We start from the raw sequence: 13,367 nt of genomic DNA, 5'->3' as shown, positions 1-13,367 counted from the left end.
GTGGGGCTATTTTTACAGCTTTATAAATCTTCCTCCTCTGCTCCCTGCAGCTATCCAAATTTACATGCAACACAACCAGGAATAAATACCGTTTGACCACAAGGTGGTAAATTTAGCTGGCTGATTCACAAACCACTGGCAGATGTGCACTATTAAAAACGAACTGAGAGCATAAGAGTGTGTGTGTGGGTGTGTGGGGTAAGTATGGGGGTGCGTGGGCGTGTGTGTGTGGATGGTGGAGTGGGGGGGCTAAAAAAGTGCCAACAAGGCTGAAAATAAATGGCTGATGACCCAACTTTGTTTGGTTTTCACAAGCTGCACTTGGTAGAGGCAGAAGAGTCTGTTTCCTTGTTTCTGTAGTTATGCATGTCTCAAAGTATAAAAGTGGGTGTATATGTACACTTGGGCGTGTTAACTACCTTGTGGTTAAGTGCAAGTTTAAACTGTAGGAAGCAAGGTGGCGAGCCACACAGACTGACCATTGTCACTGCAGGGTTGGTGTATATCTTTGCAACATGCAGAAGCGCATTTTGTAAATCAAGTATGCCAGAAAGCGTTTTAGAAAAAGATGACTCTTTCTACCTGCATGGTCCTTCTTTTGGTAAGAGTTATGCTAAAGTTCTTCCACTCCCAGTGCTGCTCCACCAGGTGGGCAAAGATGACATGTCCGTTTCCGCAGGCCCCGGCCAGCTGGGTGCCATCCGCAGACCAGGCCAGGTTGAACACGCTGCCTGTGTTGGGTTTCTCCAGCGCGTAGGACCACTGGAGGGAGAGGAGCAGAGCAGAGAAAAACAAGCTCATAGGTTCAATGGAGGTGCTGGTTACTTTGCCCCTTTAGATGTTTTTGTATTTTTGTTGTCTTAGTCATTCGATACTTGTTTTTTTTTTTTCATGTAAGAAATAAAGCAGCTTGACATGAAACGATTCTAAGCAACTACACTGTAAAAACATAGCTGCTCTGATTTTAGACTTCCTTTTCATCATTGGCTGTTAAAACTTCCCACTGGACTTCAAGCGACTTGGAACCTGTGCCTCACCGCTCTTGCTCTGGAACCTTAGTTTCCAAACAAAACGCAAACAGTCATGTCCTCTTTTCTTCTTACCTCAGGTGTAATAAGCTTGTTTCCGTTTCACAGGTGGCTCAACTCGAGGGATGCAACAGTTTATAACCCTTCTCTTGATAAATCTATGTGTGGGGGCTGTTGAAGCACTGACTCCAGATGCAGGCCACACCCTGAGAAACTCCCATAAACTCTTCAATAGCCTTTGCTTCACATTGCATTACCATCAATGTTATGCTGATGGCAACAAAAATAAATGGTACCTGCTCTACTAACTTAGTCACCCAGTGCCCTGATTTTGGATATTTTAATAATATTCTTATTTACAGAAATCCAACAGTAAGACCTTAAAAAATAATACCTACATGTAGGAGGTTGCTCGTGGGTATTACGGTTTGATCAGGGACATATTCTCCCAAATTTCACAAGAATCAACAGGTCCAAATGGGGATTGGTAACACAATCAAAGGCAACTGGATTTAGTAAGAAATAAAATCCATACAATTAAAATAAATTACACATGAACGTTTAGCTTTGTATGTCCATCTCTAATATCCATGACAATGCTTAACTGTAATTAAAAAGAAATGCTCTAATTGGCTGATGCCAGAAATATCTTCTGTTCTGGAGTCCAACCAATTCCAAGCTTAGACTCAAACATTATTCCAGAAGTTTTGAACTTTTTCTCTTTCCAGTCTTGTTTTCTATGGCAAACTTTAGTCTGAGCTTCAAGTTTGTTTTTGACAGAAACGGGTTTCCTCCTTTGAACACCACCTGCAAAGGCTGAACCAGAGCAGATTCTTTCTGATTGAACAATCATGCAAGAGTCTGATGTAGGTCATCTGAGGACATTTCAGGATTTTTGGAGACTTCTTTCAGCATCTGCTTTCAAACTTGCTGGCCTAGCCACAACTGGCAGTTGATTTGAATGTAATCAAATTGTAGATCACTTTCTGTACAGTGAAATAGATGATTTAAAAGGTCTTCCCTTACTTTTAATTTTTACATTATTTTGATATTCCAAATAAAGTAAAAAAAAATATTTTAAAATGAAAGATTTATTTGTCCAAATATGTAAAAAACAACAACAAAAAAAACAAATAAAATACAACAAATGACGTGATATCCTTTTGTTGTTTTTAGATCTAAAAGTTCAGACCGAACAATTTGACTGTCAAGAAAAGCAGTTTCAAGATGAAATCTGCATTTTCTCTCCACTTCATACCAGAAATAACCTGTGATCATTTAGTTTGTTGTCTTTTCATACAGATATCTTAATTTTATAACAACAAAAGCATTTTTTCCACACTGCCACTTTTGTTTTGACATGGTAATATGCAGTACTTTGCACCCTAAGTCTTTGGGACGCGTGTAACGTGTTGATCGAGTACACTGGACCAACATTTAAAAGTTTTTGTCTATTATTTTTCCCGAAGCATAATCCCCCCTTACGACCAGTCACTAGCCTAAATTGGCTCCATAAGGTATAATAAGTTTATTTCCAACAAGTGTTATTTGTTTTAAAGATCAGTGCTCTAAGTATAGTGTATTTTTATCCACTTACCACGGCTGAAAGTGGCCGATCTGAGTCGTTCTCAGAATTTCTCTGCCGAGATCTTCAACACAAATGCGTGCATTCACACCGTAAACTGCTTATGAAGGGAGAAAAGTGCTAATGTTAACCTTGCCCTGCCGGTTTCCTTGCGAGGGAGAGACAAGTGTGGTGCAGCTGGCCAAGTGCTGCGGTGAACCTTGGAGTAAAGGCCTCAGTGTGTTCGCTGCCTCGAACACATGCAGCTGCGGGATGTGAGGTGTATCGTTATTTCCTCTCCGCTGCCTGCAGTCGGCAGGCTGCAGGTTACAGGCCAAATGCTTTGATCTTGTTCCATCTCCAGGTCCTCGTGTGTGCCTCATACACATGCCACTCAGCTGGTTTTGGTCAGCTCTCTTGCAGCAGTTAATGTCATGTCATAACCGAAAATAGCTGCAGGGGGAAGAAAAAAAAAAAAAACAACCTTTCCCATGTGGACGAGGGATAGCTCAGAACTTTTACTATCTTTTTAACTTTTCCCTCCTTTTTTTTTTACTTTGACTTTTAACTTTTCTCCCATTTACAGAAAATTAAAAAAAAATTTTATTGATATATTATCCATATTGAGAGCTTTTCTTGTGCGTTTGAGGTGTGCTTGCACAACCTGTACCGCTGGGCAGCCTTGGCCAGCGTTTACAGTAACAGGAGGGCTCAGTCATTCTTCTGCTAACATCTTGAGATGGCCCGCCATCTTTTAAAGGACCCCAGGGAGAGAGTAGAGGGAGTGAAGTGAGAGGGATGGATAGATGGAGGGTCAGAGATGCAGCCGAATGTATACACCAGACTGTAATGAAGCAAGACATACGATATCAGGCTGTGGAGCGCTGCTGGAGCCATGCTTACCTAATGCTTTTAACACATTGAGCCATTTGACACTTTCTGGAGCCAGCGGGAGACGACGTGTGTCTAAGTTTCTGTTGATTTGTGTGCGTGTGCGCGTGTGTGTGTATAACACGTTGGTATCGGTGTGAGAGAGAAAACATAAAAATGAATACATCCACTAAAATACGTACCACAAGGAGAAATTAAGTGAAAGTTTGCATTTTAATCGCGTGTCTAAACATTTTAAAATTATGTTTAGTATCTTCCAAAGTTATTGGTACTACTCATAAAGATTTACTAAATTTTTTTAAACTAACTGATTTTCACTTCATTTCTGTAAAAATTAGCTTTGGGGAAAAAATACAATTTCACAATCGCAGTGTTTAAATTGAATAAGAAATATCCTTGAAATCACATGTGAATCAGCTTGTTCATGCGATAAGTCTTACTATGGGAGCGATGGATGTAAATAGCTATATGAAATACAGTACAGACCAAAAGTTTGGATACAACTGTGTGTCCAAACATTTGGTCTGTACTGTATATTCATAATTTAGCAATGGCGCCAGCGCTCTATCAGCCATCAGAAGAGACGTCAGCGTCTTATTCAAGCATTGGAGCGACAAGCCCCTTAGGGAAGATACATATGCAACGGTTTGGGGAGACTGTAGTCGCCGATTTTACAGAAGAGTTATGGATTCAACACATTCGAATGACAGAACTTTTATGAGCTGTGCGATGCTGTGGGAGCTTTGACCTGTGGAGCCAGCTGCACATTGCCCGGAAAAAACAAAACAGACTGTCATTCTCCCACTACTGTCTGTCGACTTCTTTGATGTTTTCGCCAGCAGTAACTTCCGGCTGTTGATCACATGACTTGTATGATGTGAAAAAAAATGTTTCCATTGCAGTTTTGAAAAATAAATATATTTTGACACGGCTGAAAAACTGCCTCATCCTTGCGCAAAAACACGATTTTTTTCAAAATTTGCGTGTTTCCATTAAGCAAATTTATTTTTGTGCTTTCAATTTGTGTAATTTTATAGTTAATGGAATTGCAGCCACTGTGTGCATTGATAGTCCTTCTAAGTCCTTCTCAAATCTTGTCAATAATATTTCCAGTAGTTCTTAAGTATTGTTCTGACTGTAGAAATCTGCAAATTTAGGCGAGCAGTTATTTTATTGTAGCGATTTTCTGACTTATAAATATTAACACAAATCTGTCTAACTTGAATGGCATGCTCTCTGGTCTTTCTAATTTTGACAAGTAGCTTAAAAAAGTCTCTCTATGTCAGGTCTGTAGAGTTAACCTTTCATTCTCTCCTCAACGCACCAGGCTGTCACTTTCACTTTCGAGGAATATATTGTTTTCAGTCAGGGTGCAAAGGCAATGCCTTGATTTGATTAACAGGCTGTTAAAGCGTCATTGTAATAAGAGACACACTGTGCCCCTGCTTATATTTTATAACTGAGAAATCTAGACAATTATCCTTTAAGTAATAAGAAAAGTAAAAGTAATCATGGTAATTCTTTAAAGGACAATGGGTAGTGACTACTTTGACACAGAAAGAGCAATAGAGCTGGATTACTATCTTCCCTTCAGACATGAGCCGCTTCTCCACAGGCGTGGCTTTTACCGGTTCTACACCAGTCCGCTCCAGCCAGATTTGTTTCCTGCGCGGTTGCTCCCGATTTTTCACAACCACTTGATTGGTAGTGCAAACTGCGCCAAACTGTGTACTATTTGATTGGCAGCAGACTGCTTTCCTTGATTGGCCTTTTTATTTTTTTTTTACATCATTACATGAGAAAATTCCCCCCAAAAAATCTCAACCACCACAGAGGACCAGTGGACATGGCATATGCTATGAGAGAGCAGCTCAAGCTAGACTTATAGTGTATACATTAACTAGAGCACAGGGGGGCACATGCCAAACACGCCATCTACGCTTATGTGCACTGGCCTTGCATGCTGTTGCCGTGCCTGGTCACGCACCTCTGAATTTTTGCAGCTCGGCAAAAATTGCATGCGCTGCTGTTCACTTAAGCAAGTTCACCCATACTGGCATTCATATGATCCCTCTATGAGGGTTTATTACTGGAGAATACTGCACCAAGGTACATGTCACGTATCAAAGCTTGCTCGACATGTGCGCGCAAAATGCGAACCTCTGAAAACATGACTATAACTCCGTTTTTAGTGTGAAGGAGTATAAAGACCAGGTTATAGTCACGCAATGAGAAATTTGCTATCTGGGATTACTGGACTTTATCTTAACCACAACCTTGAGGTTCTTCATTGTTAAGTGTTGCACAAATCACATCATCGGAACATCAACCACAGCTTCCGAGTGCTTATGGCCCACCCAAGTTTCTGCATATCTTCAACCCCAAAATAGTGAGGAACACACAATAACAGAGGTGCACTCACCTTGGGTAGAACCAAACCAGATATTAACTGGTAAGAGAGAGTCTTGAACAATGGAGAAGGAGCTTGAAAGCCTGAGACTCAGACAATAAGAGAAAACTTTAATGGACATAGAGTGGGAAAATTATGTGTAACGATGCTAAATTTCAATGTGATGTGAAAGAGAGAACATCCAATCATTTTCCTCTTCACCTTTTCATAGAGCAGAGAAGACAGAAAATCAGATGAAAATTTAAGATCTTTTGATACGAGTTTTAACTAAAATCTCATAATAAAGGTTGCTAATCTATTATCCTTTTATTCTCACCAGTAAATTATATTTGTAGTTCACATCATTGTTCAAACACACATTGGCCAATTTGAAATTGTTATGTCTAAATACAGTAGAAAAGTTGCTTCTTTTTTTTTTTATGCTTTTGGTACCCAAACCCTCAAAGTGGCGTTTAATTAGTCAATAACTATTTAACTCTATTAATAGAAAATGTAGCAGATAGGAATTGTTTATTACTAAAATGGTAGTGACGGCAGCAACTGAAAAGAGGCAAAACAGCAAGAGGAGATGAATCAGCCATTGGCAAAACATTTGGCAACTGGTTTTATTCCAGCCTAAAGGGATAAAACTCCACAGGATACTTGGGAATTCTACCAGACAAGACTGGAAAGAGATTTATTATTAGTGCAGAAAGATAATACAGAAAGAAGGAACACAAACAGCCATAAAGATGTATGAAGGCCAAAATGTAAGATTTAGGAGAGAGAAACAGCAAACAAGAGTTGGGCTTCATCAAACTCAAATCCACTTTGGTCACTGACTTCTGTCTATCCATAATGGGCAGCTTTGTGGTCAGGGAGAAGGTGGCAGACATGACGTATAGTTCCTAGCAGAGGTCTGGGGGGAAAGCGGGTGAGCCCCCTCAAACTCACAATGAGGTTATACAGACCAACTAAATATACACAGCATAGCAGTCTAAATGGTGGTGCAAGACTCGAGATGATTAACCAAGATAACGAAAGCATTAACACGCACAGATTTCTGTGACTTGAATGTACAGTCCTGCATCCTATATTCTAGAGGAGAAGAAACTCTGGGCACCGAACAGCTAACTTTGCAGAAAGTTATAACACTGTGGTAAATGAGTTAAAAAGTCGCCTTTACCCACCAACTTTCACCTTTTTTCCTTTGGATTTCTTTCTGAACCGCTTTGGGTCTAGGTATCAGCGTTTGGAGACTGGCTCACGCCATGCAAACCATCCCAGGCATATACAGACGTACTGTCAGCTCCTCAAACAAAGGGGATGTTTGCACACACTGAAAACCAAAGCCAATCCATTAACGCTCAGGCTGCTGAAGAAGTGCCCTAGCTGCCCCCCCGTCCCCGTCCTCCCTTCCTCCTCCTCACTTGCTCTGCGTTTCTCCACATATGTTTACCATTAAGACTGGCAGGTGTTGTGAGCCTGCCCCTTCACTCTATTGTTGCCCTGCAGCCGAAACCAATATGGGGGACGCTTGCAAAGAGGTTATGTTAACAAAAAATTAGCCCCGAGGCAAGGACAGGTTATGGCCCCTGTTACTTTTCTCAGTTTCGGCTCTCAATCATAGCAGCCCAACTGTTCAGTGTCAAACTCTTATACTCTAAAAGGGTAGATATGTAAAGAAAGTGAGGTGATTTAAGATTAATTTATTACTTTTTCTTAATCAGCGGGGAATAACTAAAAATTTCAACCTTAATGTATCTGGGAAAGGTTTGTTAAAACACTTCTCAGATGATTTGGGGTCTGAAAGACATGAAAGAGTTATGCATAGATTGAGAATTAGGATGCAAATATTTAGAAAATATAATCAAAAAGCTTGCATGCGTGTTAAATGTATTGTGTTGCCCGCACATATTTTCTTAAAACATCCTAAAACAGAACTCTGGTCTTAATGGTGGGGGGTTTGGGGATGTGGGGTTGAGCAGAACTGAAGCTTGGTCCAGGGAAAGGGTTAATGACACATGTCTGGACTAATGGCTCCCCGCGGAGCTATCTGCTGATTCAGCCCATTACTTCACAAGCATTAAATATGTCTGCCCTGACCTCTCGCTGCTCCACAACCCCCAGCCCTAATGCAAGTCAACAGCCTGCTAATCAGAAGTGGGGCATGAGCTTTCCAGACTTTTGTGCTTTTCCAGCCCTTCATCTTGGACACTTCACACAGAGTGCAGCAAGCATCAAGGAAAAACCTTTAACTACCTTTAGTGTTAATGGGTCAAGCTCGGTCCGTGACCCTGTTGAAAAGCTGCATGTTACGCAATAACGTCACTATCGGGCTTTTGTTTAAAAGACAAATGAACATACAGTAGGAATCTTTGATATGAGCTTAAAAGCTAATCAAAATATTTTGTAATGGCTACGATAAAAGTGATAATAAAAAGCACTTAAAAATCAATTGATGTTTATACAGCATCACTACGGACAAGGCCCTACAATCACAAACACTCTTAAAACAAAAAACTGACCAAAACCAACAAAAAGCAACTTAGAGATTATTAAAGCTACGCAATACAGATCACCTGTTCAATATTTTTATAAAATATGTATTTTTTTATTATTTGTTAGTTAGAACTATCACCATGTAGTAATAATATAATGTAAGAGATAATCTGTGAATAAAACTGAGCTCCTCTGCTCTGTGCACCTACTGGCATGGGTAGAAATACACAACTTAGCTAGAAACAACCAATCAGAGCCAGATTGAGGGTCTTAGCACTGTCAATTTTGCTTGTGTATACGCTGCTCACACATCTCATATTGAGTAGTTTCTCACATCTAAGTTTCCTCTAATTTAGTTTTTGACACCTGAAGTCTTCTTTCCTCAATAAAGGCTCCCACATAGTACTTCACTCCGTGGACCGGAGTGTAGTAGACATGACGCCCCCGCGTCATGTCTACTACAGCAGGCTTAAATGGAAGGCAATCAGATTTCGCTAAGTCTGTGCTGAAGACGTTTCAACACCTATCCTGCAGCCTTTGAACGCATTTATACGAAGTTGGTTTTCTGTAAAAGCGTAACATTTTTGTTCCTGCACTTTTTGAAACCAAGGCTGCGTTTACACAAGAATGCTTTGCGGAAACTGCCTGTATTTTTGAATGTTGACTGGGAAAAAATTTCATGTTTAGACGCCACCCCCCAGGTCACTTTGAGTCAGCTGTAGTAGTCATGCCAGGCCACTAAACGGCGCTGTGATTTTATCATGTCATTAAACACGCATGTGCTTCTGACCCTTAGCATCCACCTCATTGTAAAAAGTTACCCGTCTCCATCTCACATGAACAAAGTACTCATGTAACACATATATCCCTTATCAGAAATTAAGCTAATCTTAACAGGGTAAGTAGCACAATGATTTTGCGTTTATCTGTCCATGCACACGTGCACAGGCAGAATAAACCCTACAGCCGTGTGTTCTGCGTATGTATGCGTTCACACCTGCAGAGTACTTCACACCTCCGCAGGGGGTGTTTACTGAAAACTTTCACTCTGAGACTTGGTTTCAAAAAGTGTCGATGTGAGACTCTGGTCATTGGTGTCGTGTCAACGAGAGTCTGGATCGCAACAAAAATGTTACCGGAGAGCAGCTCCATATAAATGGGGCTCAAGTCTCCATGTGGTCTTTTATTTGGAGTGGGTTGTGTACTTGGTCACTTGAATCACTATGTAACTATTTATGTAATTTCTTTGGAATGAGTTTTTAAACAGGGTTATTACTGAAAGCTGGACTCCCCCATGGCCCAGTGTTGGTCTTTCCCTTTTGATAAAGATGGCTTCTTTCACCACTCTCTCAAAACACAGGATGAACGCTGTGGCGTTTGTCATTACTGCTGTCACAATACAATTTTGATTCAATTCAATTTAAATCAAACTGAGTCAATTAACAAGTCTACTATTAAATCTACGAAATACAGATCACCTGTTCAATATAGTCTGTTCATCTCTCATGTTTAAGTGCTTTTATTTAAAAAATCAGTTGACTTAAAAGTGCTATTGATGGCCTTTCAGTAATAAAAGAAATATAAGATGTGGAGCTTTAATAAATTCACATTGAAAGATTAAGACTTAAGTCACTTTTTATATACATTAAAACAGAGTTTTAACCTTTATCCTTTTTTAGTGTCTCAAACTAAACATTTTAACAGAACATAACCACTTAACCTAGTCTTCAAAATCCAAACTCAGTTCAATCATCCTGCATCCTCTTGAAGACGACAGTATGATCAATATGTTTGATGCAATTACATCACAGCAAAACAATCATTTAAATGAATTGATATGGATCTACGTATTTGTACACCCCTATCTACACACTATGATAAAATGTTCGTTTTTTCTTTTTGTTTGCATCTGTCAATGAAGTCTGTTTTAGTTTGGAAATCCATTTATTGTAAATTTTAATTTAAGCTTTAAATCCCCACTGCCAAAAACGACATCCATGTTTATTTTTCTTGGGGGATTTTGAATAATTTTTTTTTGCTTACAAAAAAAGTGATCATTTATCTTATTAGTGTATTGCAAATTCTGCTCCCTACAGCACCCCATATTTCAAACCTAGTCTATCTCTTATCTATTCATTTAACTCTGTGCTAGAGAGCTAGTGGGAGCCGTCCTAGTCCAGGGTTAACAGTCTTACATAAATCAGAACAGATGGCAGACTGCAAAGCCAGCTGGCTTTAGTTTCCCCATGTGTCTGTATGCAGAGCAGACCCTGGCAGCGCAGGTACAGAGAATAACTCTCTGAATATCATAAACACAACATGTCTAAAGTGTTATGGACAGAAGAGCTATATAAGCAAGCCAGTATTTAGCTACACAAGTGTGCATTTTCCTGAAAAGAAACAAAACGGTAAAATTGAGATTGATGGTAAAGTGCTCAACAACATTTTTGACGAACCCAGGAGGTTATTTTGGAAGGGGACTCATCAGTCTCTCAGCAGATTAGGAGTCCTTGTAAACGTCAGTTTAGACTGACCTCCTTTGTGGGGGATGGGTTGACTTTTGGGATAAGGACAAGCTGGGCTTGCGTCCAACTTTGGAGAGACGCGAGTGTGGAAACTGCTCCAATTCAGAGCTGGCTTTCAGTACAATATACCAAAAGTAGCAGGTCTTTTTTTCTCTCTCTTTTAAAATGTTAAATCAGTTAAACAAGCCAATCCCAAAGAAATGTGCTTACACCCTGTCCACAATGTGGTTCTGTGGACAACACCAAACAGGAGTTATGATCATAAATCTCCTCTATGTCCCAAAAGACAAATATGTAAACTACAACAGTATGAAGGACTGCCTCAACTATTGAGCTTTATTAGATCACAACTTCTAACAAGCTAAACTTTCTGAATCAAGTACACTGACACAATCTCAGAATATTTTGGGGGAAATCATATGGGTGCTATAGTAGATAAATGTAAAGAGTAGATTTTTGTAACCTGATGTTAAGTGCACCCTGGTTGTAATGTATTATTGCCACCACAAGGTGGAAGTGAGGCACCAAGTTGATCTTAAACTACCATGAAGCAGCTGAAGAAGAAGACCAATTTTTTTTTTTTTTTTTGTTGCAGATAGTAGTAGGTATTAAAATGGAAATCTAAGTGCCATTTGAAGTAAGACGTCACTTTAAAAATATATCTACATTCACAGTTTTTAATCAGTGGAAGATTTTATTATTTTGTAAAGTAATCATATTTTAATGTATTTTTTTTGTGTGTAAATAAAAGGCAAAATAAAAACCAGTGAGGTGTCTGAATGGCTTCACCATGTTCGGATAATTAAAAGTGAACTTAAACTGCTACCAGCAAATCTGAGTGGGATTTTTGGGGAATATGGAGATTTATTTTGCACTTACAATGGAAATAAGACCATCCATAAAAGTTAATGATCCACTCAAAACAACAACTACTACCGGTAATAACTTTCTTATTCTATAAATACAACCTCTTCTATTTTAATGAAAAGCATTTTTTATTTTTTTTTTTTGTACAATGCTTTTACAATCAACAATATGCATAATGATCCACTCAAAACAACAACTACTACCGGCAATAGCTTTCTTATTCGAAAAATACAACCTCTTCTATTTTAATGAAAAGCTTTTTTTTTTTTTGTACAATGCTTTTTCAATCAACAATATGCATTACCAGACTCTGCAACAAGGATCCTCCAAAAATATAAGTGAGGTAAATGTATGTAGGTCTGCAAATCTCCTTATTGAAATACTCACTTGGCTCAACTAGAGAGATACAGAGGCTGGGCCTCAGATGGGTGCAGAGTGGTATAAGTTGGAGCTTTGGCAGAGTGAGGGGAAACAGAGAGGAGGGGGCTCGGCTGGGCTGAGGAAGGGTAGTGTGGAGAGGGTGGGGGGGGAGCAAGACAAACTAGAAGATACCAGGATTGAGAGAGAAAAAGAGAGAGAGCGTAATGACCTACACATGGTTTCATGCAAGAGCCTTAACATAGTAACCACAGACACATGCTGGGGCCTCCTGGGACTCATCAGCAGGACACAGCTGTGAGTTGGACAGCAGAATTCTATTAGCACATACGCACTTGCATACACACACATATGCGCACCCCCACACACGCACCCAAAAGTGTGCACATGCACACACATACACACTGTTACAGGTAATTTGGCCTTTTAAATGTGTTTTGGCATGCTGCAAAAGAGCCTACATCACTGAAATAGAAACGTACGATGACAAATTTAGTATAGGGATACAGAAAAAGGTCATCAATAATGTTTTTCAATTTTTCAATTAAAACAGCAACTCTATATGTACGATGAGACCAAGAAGCAGAAGCACCATATTAAAGCTCACATCACGTGCAAACTGCAATAAAAGTCCAATGGAGTAGAACACCACTCAGGGCACATTAAATAGTCAAGTAGTTTTGTGCATATATTTTTTCAACTTTTGCAATATAACTTTTTGGCTTTTAGACAATTAACAAAATTATCTGTAAAAGGAACTATGGAAGAGAGTTTGGCAAGACATCTTATTTGTAAGTGCAGACTATGGACGAGGAAGTTGCGGGCTGGTGGAAAGGCCACTTTTAAGGTTTCTACAATCCGGTCGTCCTGTACAGTAGGGGGTGCTTTACATATTTAGATTGGTGGTGGGACTCTATTAGATTTTTTTTTAATCAAATTAATTTCAGAGTATGTAATTAATTATTTGCAATTAATTGCTAAATTATTGAATAAATAGGTATAAGAGCTCAACCACAAATACATTTATTGTTTTTAATCTGTAATTTTGGTTATTTTTAGGAATACTTGATGACATACCGTATTTTTCGGACTATAAGCCTCTACTTTTTTCCCACACTTTGAACCATGCGGCTTATTCCCCAGTGGGGCTTTTCTGTGGATTTTTCTTCAACCACAAGGGGGCTCTTTAGCAGGAAGTGAATCATTGGAAGTCAACATTGGAA

The 13,367-nt window shown here is 39.4% G+C and overlaps 1 protein-coding gene across 1 annotated transcript in view; it reads right to left on the bottom strand.

Moving 5' to 3' along the window:
• ift80 (intraflagellar transport 80 homolog (Chlamydomonas)) overlaps positions 1-13,367 on the bottom strand; it is a 52,965-nt gene that overhangs the window by 14,893 nt on the left and 24,705 nt on the right. The window contains exon 9 of the mRNA XM_027999604.1: positions 583-762. Coding sequence (XP_027855405.1) covers positions 583-762 — 180 coding nt within the window. The remainder of the gene's footprint in view (positions 1-582; positions 763-13,367) is intronic.

The sequence above is a fragment of the Xiphophorus couchianus genome, chromosome 18 (genome assembly GCF_001444195.1).
Source record: "Xiphophorus couchianus chromosome 18, X_couchianus-1.0, whole genome shotgun sequence".
NCBI classification, from domain to species: Eukaryota; Metazoa; Chordata; class Actinopteri; order Cyprinodontiformes; family Poeciliidae; genus Xiphophorus; species Xiphophorus couchianus.
This window is presented reverse-complemented; position numbering and strand designations above follow the sequence as displayed.